A 12411-nucleotide genomic window follows, 5' to 3' on the forward strand; every position below is an offset into this window, starting at 1 on the left:
CAAATCAGTTCCAATAGAGCAGGAATGAATTGAATCAGCTACACCCAGCAAAAGAACTCTGGGAGATGACTATGAACCATTACATAAAATTCCCAATCTCTATATTTTTGTCCACTTGCATTTTTTATCTCCTTCACAGATTAAATGTACACTATTTCAGAGTCTGATTCTTTTTGTGCAGCAAAATAACTGTTTGGACATGTATACTTATATTGTATTTAATTTATACTTTAACATATGTAATATGTATTGGTCAACCCGCCATCTGGGGAGGGGGTGGGGGAAGGAAGGGAAAAATTGGAACAAAAGGTTTGGCAATTGTCAATGCTGAAAAATTACCCATGAATATAACTTCTAAATAAAAAGCTATTAAAAAAAGAAAAGAAAAGGGGGAAAGAAATGGGAGAAAGAGGAAGAAGCTGAGAGAAAACTTCTTTTGGAGAATTTTCTCCCCAAGACAAAGTTGCTGTATCCAGAGAACTGTGGGGATGAAGATTTTTGTGGTTTTCTTTTTTTTTTTTTATTATGAGGGAAAATAAATCTGGGACTAGAGACAGTAAGGGGAAGGTTACCTCATTTTTTATATCCAGGGAAAGGAGAGCAAATACAGAAAAATCCCAATTTCTTGGCTAACTAGGTATGGTTAAAAATCTGTGAGAGTCAGTTCTCTACAAAGACTTCCCAAACCAATCTGATTCAGTTTCTAAAGTTAGCATGGTACTTGTCTCTCTAAATGAGGATTCTAAATGGGGTGGCCCTACTTTCCCCTGCTTCATCTGGAAAGGTCCTCGAGTCAATCTGATACCAGATACTATTCTTTCTATAGTCCCTGAGTACGTGTGGACTATTGCAATCTGGACTCTCATCCTCTCTCTCTAACTTTATCTTTTACTTCTTCCTGACCTGCACCCATAGTTCTAACTGTGTTTGCTATTCTTTATTCACTGTTACTGCCCCTTACCTTTATGTCACATTCCACCTTAACCCCACATTTATTCTTTTTTTCTATTCTTAACTTTTCCTTCCTTCCTTCCTTCCTCCCCCTCCCTCTCTCCCTTCCTCCCTTTTTTCCCCCTTTTCTCTTTTCCTCCCTCCTTTTTTCCTTCTCCCCCTTCCTCCTTTCCCTTCCCTCCCTTCCCTCCCTCCCTCCCTTCCTCCCTTCCTCCCTTCCTTCCTTTCTCCTTTCCTCCCTTCCTTATTATCATTAAGGGTCATAGAGGTAAAACAATTACACAAAGTCTGGGAGCAATTCTATTATGTATTATTTTAAGAAAAGAATAGAAAGATAGGGAGAAAGAAATATATGGGTGGAGTGGGGGAAGAAGTGGAGCTTTTTTTTGAGATGGTAAGGAATGAAAATCTTAGGCTGTGCCCTTAAATTGGGGAATGGATGAACAAATTACAGTGTATAAATATTCATATTTATTCATATATACATACATAATGCAATAAATACTATTGCACTGAATCAGAGTAATGACTAACCATAGTTCCAAAGAACTAATAATGAAACATGCAACCTACCTCTTCATAGAGAGGTAAAAGATTCAAAATTCAGAATGAGGAAAATTTTTCTGGACATGACCAGTGTGGAGGTTTCTTTTGAGCTTTGATTGACTATACATATACACAAATTTTGTTTTCGTCATTTCTGATTCTTTTTTATTCCATTTTCTTGGCAAAAAATACTAAAGCAGTTTACCATTTCCTTCAACTCATTTTATAGATGATAAAACTGAGGCAAAAACTGAGTAAAGTGACTTGCCCAGGGTCACATAGCCAGTAAGTATCTGAGGCCAGATTTGAACTCCGGTCTACCTGACTCCAGGCCCAGCTGTGCCATCTAGCTCTCCCTCTACCCCTACTCATATATACATGCATACACATGCTCCCATGTGCATGCATGTGTGTGCACACATGTGTGTGTGTGTGTGTGTGTGTGTGTGTGTGTGTGTGTGTGTGTTTCTAGGGGGGAACATTTAGAAGGCAGATTTTGACTGATTAAAACAAAATATATTTAAAAGTAAGTGAACAGACTACAAAGCAAATCCAAATCCTTGGATTCCAAAGTGCCTTAACATTATGGTAAATTATTATTCAAATCCTATCCTTTGTGGATTATTATTTACCATTTACTAATACTATTTGAATCTAGCTTTGTGTAGCTAAAAATCTGTCTAACCCTCAAAGATCAGGCTGACTTCAGAGATGCTCCAGGGAGGCCAGATGCTTGTAAAGAATACTTAGAACACAAATGAGACATCTAAATCAAATTTATATCCAGAAAACACTACCTACATCTGAGTTTTTATTATTACTCCAGACATAGTAGTCTCATTTCTTTGAGCTCTTCTAAGCATTCCTTGATCCCCCATTAGACATCTATCATATACTGCCTGACATTGTTCTTCAACTACACAATAGTCTAGTTTCCTCTATTAAACTCTAAACATCTTGAGAATGGGGACTGTGTTTTACATTTCTCAGGAGTCCTTGCAGTGCCTCACCCAGATCTAGACTCACAGTAGGGATTCAATAAATATTTATTGAATGGAATAGAATATCCTTTCCAAAGCTTCCTGTCAATTCCCCCCACCCCAGTACAAAATTATCTTTGTGGATCTCAAGTCTTTTCATCTCCTTAATCCACATGATTTATCTATTCTATGATTTGCCTATTTTTTTGTCTATCCTATCTCACATATTGTTTTTACCCCATCCTCTGGTCTCTGAAAAATTTGGTAGTAAAGACCTGCTATTCAGAAGATATAATTAGATTCTTTTTTCTTTTCTTTCTTTTTGGAATTAGGCAAAAGAGTAGGAAGGGGCAGAGCAACATACAAAATAATGTGAATTTAAATCCAAAGCATCTGGAAAAAATTCTAACTTTCTTTATTAAACAGAAGCATTCCTATCTTACAGATGAAAAAACTGAGACCTAGAGAAATAAAGTGAATTACCCCAAATCACAGAGCAGAACAATAACAGAAGGGAGGTTTATTTTCATGCTCTTTCCACTTCATTCACACTACCCACAAATACATCAGGGAGAACTTCTCTGAATAACTAGGAAGCTGTAGAATGGGGCATAGCCAAATTTTATAGCTCTTACCTCTCCTGTCAATCTGGATGAACGCTTGAGCTTCATGGAGGAAATGTCTCTGTTGCTTTTGTTCCTCCAAGTAGAATTCTGAATAAGAGACAAAAGAAGGAAGCTTAAGGATAAAAGAGGTGCATAGGCTTGGGAGGGGAAAAGAAAGTGGGGGAAAAAGAAATGGAATCTGATTGTGTGAAAGAAACCAGAGAGGTAAGCTTAGAAACTTGCAAAGTTTACTGGGCAATATAAAGTTGTTTTTTTTTTTTTTTTTTTTTTAAATCCCACAAGCACTTCCTGCTCTATTAGCTGTTTAGTTTCAGTAGTTGGAAGATTGTATCATTGGCATCAAAATCTCAGGTTTGCTGTCTCTTAAGTTGTAGACTGCATCTCTTGAATTCTTTATATCTTTTAAAATCCAGTGTAACATATGTAACCTGTATCAGATTGCTTGCTGTCTTGGGGAGGAAGGGAGAAAAATTTGGAACACAAAGTCTTACAAAAATGAATGTTGAAAACTATCTTTACATGTATGTAGAAAAATAAAATACTATTGAAATAAAAAAAAAACCAGTACAGATACCATTTCTTCCAGAAAGCCTTTTTGATCTCATGCTCCCCCTAGCAGTAATAACCAGTCCTCCTTGGACCATTAGACTTCACATAAAACTGTTTTTTAAAACTCTTATTATGTAACTTATATGGATTCTCATTTTTTTTTAGACTGTAAGCCCTGAGAGGAAAGGATTCATGACTTTTCTAAATTCTATATTTCTTCTAGCACCTGTCATAGTGTTCTGCAGATGGGGACATTTGGTGTTGTATTGTTGTATAGTATAGCATAGGATGGGTGTTTTATTGCATCTACTAGTCTATTCACAGACTGATTATCTTAGCATATCTTCAAACAGCTACATCCACATGTACATACATGCACATATAAAACACAGGCTACAAACTGATAATACTGACCAGTCATCTCATAAGTATTTACTGTTGATTACAAAGGGAAACAAATAAGAGAGTACAATCATTTTCATCTGCTGAAGACTCTTCATTACATCTCTCTTCATTACCCTCTATAAATTCAACGTTTGTGCTAATAGTTCATCAACTATTGAAGTTTAAGAGTTCTTCATCATTAATTATCTTCATTACAGCACCCACTATTGTATGGATACAACTTGGACCTCACCATCAGTTGAAACTGCTCCATGCTTAAGATCTTGAACTCAGAGCTTCCTTCATTATGTACACAACTGCCTCACCTTCCATTTCTTCCTCTCTCTCCCATCTACTGGACCTGTTGCATATATTCATTGTGACCTTCAGTCTTCCTATTCTCTCAGTTCATCAATCATATCCTAAACCTAGAGGATGTTCTAAGTTTCTACCCAGGTTGAAATCCATAGTAAGTCATTTCAATGATGAACTTTACCATCATCCCTAGAATCCTTCATCCCTTTGATATTTCATTAGTAACTAGAAAATCAATCTTCACTCTTTTACCTTCATTAATTACCTCTCTTCTAGAGCACTGGTTTTGTTGTTTAGTCATGTCAGACTCTTTGTGACCCCATTTAGGGTTTTCTTGGCAAAGATACAGGAGTGGTTTGCCATTTTCTTCTCCAGCTCATTTTACAGATAAGGAAACTGAGACAAAAACAGGATTAAATAACTTGCATGGAGTCCTACAGTCTAAGATTGGATTTGAATTTAGGTCTATCCACTGTGCTGCTCTATCCACTGTGTCACCTAGCTGCTCTTAGACTATTAGTCTTCTAATTGGACTCTTTGCCTCAAATCCTTCTCTGCTTCAAACCATCCACCATTCAACTGCCAAAGTGATTTTTTTGAAGCATAGATCTGTCTGTCACTTCCCACTTCAATAAGCTCCAGTACTTCTCTATTATCTCCAAGATAAAGAACCTAACTCCTGTTTGTCCCTTAAAGCTCCTTACAACTCAGTCTCTTCCTATTTTTCCAGTTTTCATGAATTCTATGGCTTAGCCATCGAACTTGCCTATTATTTTTCACACATCTCTGCTCTTGAAATAGTTTTCTCCCATTCCTAGAATACTTTCTCTTTTCATTTCCAATTCTTTGAATAAAATAATCAATGGCTTCCTTCAAGACTCTACTCCAGCACCATCTTCTCCAAAAGGCCTTTTGTAGTCCCTAGATTCACTAGTGCTTTCTCCTTTAAGGCTACCTTTAAGGGTTTTGTTGTGTGTACTGATATGTGTATGTATGTATATGTATTTACACATATATATAATCTTCCTCATATGTGAGCTCCTTGAAAATAGTGAAGGTTGTTGCTTTTCTTCTGTATCCCTAGCATTTAGCACAGAGCCTGGAACACAGGAAATGCTTAACAAATTGTGTTTATATCGTGCTGAGCCTGGCCATAGTAAGTTAGTTTCTTTATATAGTTATTTTATATATAAAATGAAAGGGTTAGATTACATGACTTCTAAAGACAGACCTTCTAGCACTAACATCCTCTAAATATGCAAGTAAGGTTCCTGTTTCCTACAGGATGAAGTACTCCTTAGCTTCCAAATCTTTGTTTAATGTAGCCCAAATGTATCTTTCCATTCTTATCCCTTAATCACACCATTTCATGGACTACATAAATAATGTTCTCTATCCAATCTTTATAATTTTCTACTTTTAAAACACCCACTTTCTTGCCTCCATACCTTTGGTCATGATATTACTTCTGTATCATCCTGCTTGTCATTTCTAATAGCACAATAATATTCCATTACAATCATATACCATAGCTTGTTTAGCCATCCTCCAATTGAAAGGCATCTAATTTCCAATTCTTAGTTACAAAAAATGTGCTATCAATATTTTTGTATAAATAGGTTCTTTTCTATAGTCAAGCTCTTTGTTTTGTTTTGCTTGTTTTGGTGTCTTGGTGTTTTTATGTGAGAGTTAGTCTCTGATTCTACATTTTCCCAAGCTTTTTGTTCTGGAATTCTGACTTTCACTGGGCATTAGGGCTTAGCTGCTTGTTTACCCTGAAAAGTAGGTTTTCCTTCTGGCTTGTATTGGGGAGTGGGGCCTCCCTGCTTGCCTCCTTTGGGTGTGGGGTTTAGCTATTGGCCTGCTCCAGGAGCTGGGACTTTCTGCTGGGATACTGTGGTAAGAGTATTTCTGGTAGCTGGCCCTGGTACTGGGGTAGGGCTCTACTGTGGGATATTATAGAAACAAAATCTCTTTGTTCAATAGGTCTCAGGGTTGAGGGGGTCTCACTCTTGGCTAGCTCTAAGACCAGATTTCAGTAGGTCAGCAAGGGGGCCTTGCTATTAGGTTTATGATGGGGGTAGGGTCATTGGGATGGGTCCTTACTGCTTAACAAGAGGGATGCTGGTTTGCAGAAGATAAGACCTCACTGGTGGATGACCCCAAATTTAGAGTTTTGCACCAGACTCCCTGCTGTGAGGTTAGTGGTAGTGACTGCTGCTGCTCTCTTGGACCTCACTCCCCTCCCACCCAAGTGAGATAGACCTTTTCTACAGTGCTGGTAAAGTGCTTTCCTGCTCCTAGAACAATTTTGAGATGGTTTTCTAGTTGGTTGGAGGGGATTTTGGAGGGTATCAGAAGATTTCTTCCTTACTCTGCCATCTTGGCACAAAAATCCATTTTAATCTCTTGAACTCTGAAATTCTCTTCTCTGAACTCCCATCTCTCCCACTGACACATTCTTCCTAAACCTACTTTTAGTTTTTGCCTTGACCATATTACTCCTTCCATTTCTCTCTTCTTTCTCCAACTAGGCTATAAATTTCCCAAGGGGATCTATGTCTTAACATTTTTGTATATCTCCTTCCTATCTACTCTCCAAGCAGAAAACTTTGCTCATATCAGATGTTCAATAAATGCCCACTGAATGAATAAATGAGGCTTTGCCCTGCTGTTAGGATTAAAAGTACCGATTTTATATTTTGAATGATATAAAATTATACACATGCTCGTAGACTTAGATTTGGACTCAGGGATCTTCTAATTACAGCCCCATCCCATTCTCTTCTCCAAATACCTCACTCTTGTTCTGATCTAATTTTCTTTTTTCCCCACAGTTCATGGGTATGTAACCTTCTTTGTGTTATGGACTCCTTTGGAAATTTTTTAATGCTTGTGGACACCATCTCAGAAAAATGGTTTAAATGCATAAATTAAAACATATAGTATTTCAAAGGAAAACAGTTATGCTGAAATATAGTTATCCAAACTTTTTTAAAAAGTTCAACCAGCTTAAGAATACATGATCCCCTCATCATCTAGTTCAACAAGGTGTTGTCTTCCTTCCTTTACTCTTTTACTGTCCAGTATCCAAAAATTGTCAAGTATGTATCACTTCTTCCAACTACTTTGTCTGCTCCTATTCCAGAGCCACTGAACACTGCTAGAAGAAGATATAAATTCCTGCTGACTGGTTCCATTTTATTTCACATGAGTCCTCACTGGCTGAGTGGTAATTTCTTTATTCACCTGACTGACTGTTAGACTTCCTCCAGTGGTTAAGCCACTTTTCTTTTCTGAAGTCTCAACATCATCTCTACTGTTCCATCTGAGCAGAGGCCTTTGCTTCCTATTTCACTAGAAAAAACCAGGCCATTCATTGTGAGTTCACTCTTTATTGCTTATCTCAAAATTTCTCTGTTTCTTCATCCATCCTCTTGTTCCAGTTTGCAAAAAAAGAAATAGGTCCTTCACCTTTCTAAGACTAATCTCTTGATTTCTGTCTTCCTTGGATGTTTCTTTCTCTCTGTCTTTTATAGGTCATAGGATCCAGCTTTGTAACTCCAAGTTCATTTTTCCCTTTGTGCAATTTTCTCTCTCCTTGTTTCTTTATCTCTTTCCATCTCTTTCCCTAAGGACTAGCTTCTCCCCCACTGCCTAATAAGACTCAAATAAAAACCTTCCCTTAATCTGGACATCATCTCACATTCTCATTCTCTTTATCTCTATTCTCTTTTATTACTGAACTCTAAGAAAGTTATACTTTCAACACTCACTGCTACTATTTTCTTGCCATTTATTCTTCACATTCACTCTTTGTAATTGGCCTTCTTTTCCTACCATTTTACTAAAAATACTCTCTCTGTTGTTAAATCTAATAACTTTTTCTCAATCCTCTTCTTCCTTTTCTGACCTTGATGACCATTGTCTCCCTGAATACCCCTCCCTTGGTTTCCATACTCTCTTTTCTCACTATATCTTCTTGTGTTTGTTCTTCACTCATATCTAATCCTAAGCACAATTGTTCTTCAAAGCTCTGGCCTGAGACCTCATCTTTTTGCATTATTTCCTTACTATCTTAGTGATAGCACAAGCCTTTGTGGGTTCAACTGTCATCTGAATGCAGATGACTATTGATTATATACATCTAATTCTAATCTTTTTCTCTCTCAGATTCTAGGAATTTGCTGTCTCCTGCCTCATTTACATCTCTTTTTGAATGTTAGTTATTGAATAGAAGAATGGGGTTTTGTCATTCAGATAGATTCATTAGTAACATTTTTATGTATGAATGTTACCATCTCTTCACAGAATCAGATAGATTGGGAAAGGGCCTTAGATGATGTTGTCAAAACCTTATCCAAATTATGAATTCTGTATGCAATATCCAATAAGTTGTCATTCAACCTCTGCATGAAATCCTCAATTAAAGGAAACTTACTACTTCCTAAAATAGTTTATTACATTTTTCAGCAGCTTGAACTATTAGAAAGTTCTTCCTTATATTGAGCAGAAATCCATTTTTCTCTTCTTCCCATTCTTCCTAGCTCTTTACTTTAGGTACCTGCAGAACAATGTGGTAGCCTTTTAAATATTTGAAGATAGTAACCATGTCCAAATGATATTAGAGATGCTTGTAGATTAGCTATCCACTACTTAATAGGTTATATCCACTTAAGTGCTCTCAGGTCAATTAAGATTAGGTCTCTTCCAGGGATATCTGCCCAAATCATTGATCAAGTCCTCACTGAACCAAATTAAGGACTCCTGAATATCCTCCTCTCTGTCAAATTCCTAAATCAGAGCTGCTTGTATTGGCTTTTTGATGGCATATGGCCCAATTTTTAAGGTTAAAATAAGAACATAATGGGTACCAGTGCCCTGCAAAGCCAGCTTTGTGGTGATAGTCATATGACTCAGGCCCAGGAGGCAGGATCTATTTCTGGCTTTTCTCACATCTACTCTACAAAGGATGAGCACTATAAATCAGGTCCTCGCCAGTGAGAACAAGGGTTCGGATCAGGCATCCACACACTCTTTGTATCTCTACTCATCAAGCATACACATTTGTGTCACTGCCATGGTTAGGGAGTCAGTTGGCTAGAGATTATAAAATAGATTCTGTGGCCAGAATTAGGAAGCCAGTTTGTAGTCATCTGGTGGCTAAGGTTGGGGATTAGTCATAATTAGAGTTTGTGGTCAGGGACCAGCTCATGATTGTAGAATGTAGGTTTTCCTTTGTGCAAATTAATTGAAATGCATGGAAATCAGGGATCTATCTAAGAAATTTGAGCTGAGAAAACTTTAAGAATAATCAAGGGGCATAAAAATGCAAGCAATTAGAAGAGAAAACTTCTCATCAGAACTAAAGCATCCCCTACTGGGTCAATGTCTTAAAATACAAAGTATCCCAAAAGTTATTGAAGGTTAAACCTGCATTAAGACTTTGGGGATACCCTGTATATGATTATAGAGCTAATGGGGATCAGCCTCACTTTGGCTATGTATTTATTACCTGTGTGACTTTAGGCAATTCCCTTATGTTTTACAGGCCCCAGTTTTGTAATAATATTGGCTAACACTTATATAAAGCTAAATATATACCAGACATTATGCTAAGCATTTTATAAATATTAATACCATTTGATTATCAATTCAATTCTGTAAAGTGGGTGCTATTATTTTACCCATTTTACACTTGAGGAAACTGAGGCAAATGGAGATTTAAGTAAATTACTTAAGATAATATAGTTTGTAAATATCTAAGGCCAGATGTGACTTCAGGTTTTTCTGTCTCCAGACCTAGGACTCTATTCACCATACCACTTTGCTGTACCATTTGTAAAAAGACAAAATTGAATTCACTGACCTATAAAGTTCCTTTCCAATCTTATGACTCGTGGCATGTGCTTTAACCATTGGGCAACCAGCCATGATTAATTTGGCCACTGCTTTCCATTAAGAAACATAATAGAGTGAGTGCTGAACATTCTTACTAATTACCCCTAGCATTCAAATAAATCATTTGCTGAAACATTTGTATGCAAGGGGTCAATGTTGAAAAATTATCCATGCATATGTTTTGAAAATAAAAAGCTTAAAAAAAATAAATTATTTTCATTTTATTTTTTGGTCATCAGGGATTGAAATTTGCTGGAGTGAGGATGATCAGAAGTGCCAGTTTCCTGCCTTTAATTAATGGGCTCAGATTTCCCCTTCCTCACCTTCTCTGACATGCTCTCTGTCAGAAACTGGGCAGTGTTCTTCTTGCCCAGAGTGTCTTTGATTTGTCTTGTTACTGATGTGTGTTGGAGGTGGCTGCTTTTGGCAAATAGCTGTGGCTCGGGGAATTCACCCATGAATCGAAGGATAATCTTCCATACAATTAGAGCAGCCTAGGGAAGAGGAGACACAGAGAAACAGAGACAAGAATGATTCACCTTAGATGTGGGGACCACTGTTTGTGAACAGACCCTTCCTACTTTAGGATATGCACATGTATATATATATAGGCTTATGCACAAACATCTACTTATATATACATCTAGTCACCCAACACATGTAGAGGAGACATTCAATTCAATTCAATAAATAACTTATTAAATACCTACTATATGTCAGACACTGTGCCTCCTTCTTCTGTTGTAGCCACACATATAGACATAGTTTTGGGGTAGTCAGAAACCAGAGAACTTTTAACTCCTGATTCTACCAACTCATTTTTCTGGAAGTTGGTTAGGGACTGGGACCATTAAAGGAATAGGATACCTATGATGTTCTTTTCTGTGAAAAGGAAAAGAACTTTCCACCACTCACTAAGGCAGTATCTGGGTCTGCTTTGGAGATCTAAGAAAATAGCATGAAGGAGACTGTACTATCCTATTCCTTGAGGAGAGTGAGTAGCAACAAAAGGAACAGGAGCCTCAGAGAAAGGCAAGATTTGTTAGCATTCCTGTCTGAGACTGGATGCAGGGCTATAGGGACCACAATTTTCTCTCTCCCTGCACCCATTTAGAACCAGAGTTGCTCCTCTTTCTCTTCCCCCTCTTCCCCTCTTCTTTCATCCTCTTCCTCTTTCTCCTCCTCTTCCTCCTCTGTATCTGGAAGGAGAGAGTGTGACCTTAGCTACTTTGAGGAAGGAAAGGTCTGGATACAAGGTACCTTGAAATCTTCATCATCCTCATGGTAAAGCAATGGGTAGTAGAGGGGCCGGCGAATGTGTGTGTGGGAAGCAGCCTTCTGGAAATAAGTAGCAGCAAATCTGGGGAAAGTGTATTCATCCAGGTCATCCGTGTCTTCCTCAGATTCCACTGACATAGGGATGGTATCTAAGTCTACCTCAGTCAATTTTTGAGTAGTTGTTTCCAGATCCTGGTGGGAACAGTCAGAAAAAGACAAGAGCTTCTTAAAATTTCTACACTCACAACCCCTTTTTGCCTGAGAAATTTGTACGTGACTCTGTGTATATAGGTATATAAAATAGGTATACAAATAAAACTTTTACTGATAATAAATTATAACCCCCCACATTTTTATGATCCCCATATTTTTTGACCTCCACATTCATATGAGACCTGATCATATGAGGTCACAAAGCACAATTTAAGAAAGTGGAAGACAAATAAACAGCTTCAAGATCAGACTGACAGACTATCATTTAACAGGAGTGATTGAACTACTGTGTGCATTCCTAGTAGAATTCTCCCTTTCTGTATCTCCATTCTACTTGAAGTATCTGAGAACTATTGTTCCTCATTTCCCCCAGTCCTTTCTTGCAGCTCTGTCTATATCTTACTTGCTTTGTTGAACAAATGATCTTGGATAGATAGGAACATACTCCTCAAATGGACACTTTCACATTTTGTCACTCTCTGGATTTCCCTCCCTCCCTTTTTCTTGCTTCTTCCCTAATCTTCTTATAGCACTTAGTCTGTCAATAACTTCTCCTTCTTCTCTTTGCTATTTAAGGCTTTATACAAGTCTTCAGTTTTGTGTGTGTATGCATGTGTATGTATGTGTATGGGAATGTGTCTTTGCAACTGGACAATAAGTTTTTTGAG

General features: G+C 37.5%; 1 protein-coding gene across 1 annotated transcript in view; it reads right to left on the minus strand.

Moving 5' to 3' along the window:
* MYO7B (myosin VIIB) overlaps positions 1-12411 on the minus strand; it is a 113373-nt gene that overhangs the window by 47552 nt on the left and 53410 nt on the right. The window contains 3 exon segments of the mRNA XM_051990624.1: positions 3113-3190; positions 10576-10746; positions 11513-11722. Of these exon segments, the coding sequence (XP_051846584.1) occupies positions 3113-3190; positions 10576-10746; positions 11513-11722 (459 nt within the window).

The sequence above is a fragment of the Antechinus flavipes genome, chromosome 3 (genome assembly GCF_016432865.1).
Source record: "Antechinus flavipes isolate AdamAnt ecotype Samford, QLD, Australia chromosome 3, AdamAnt_v2, whole genome shotgun sequence".
NCBI classification, from domain to species: domain Eukaryota; kingdom Metazoa; phylum Chordata; class Mammalia; order Dasyuromorphia; family Dasyuridae; genus Antechinus; species Antechinus flavipes.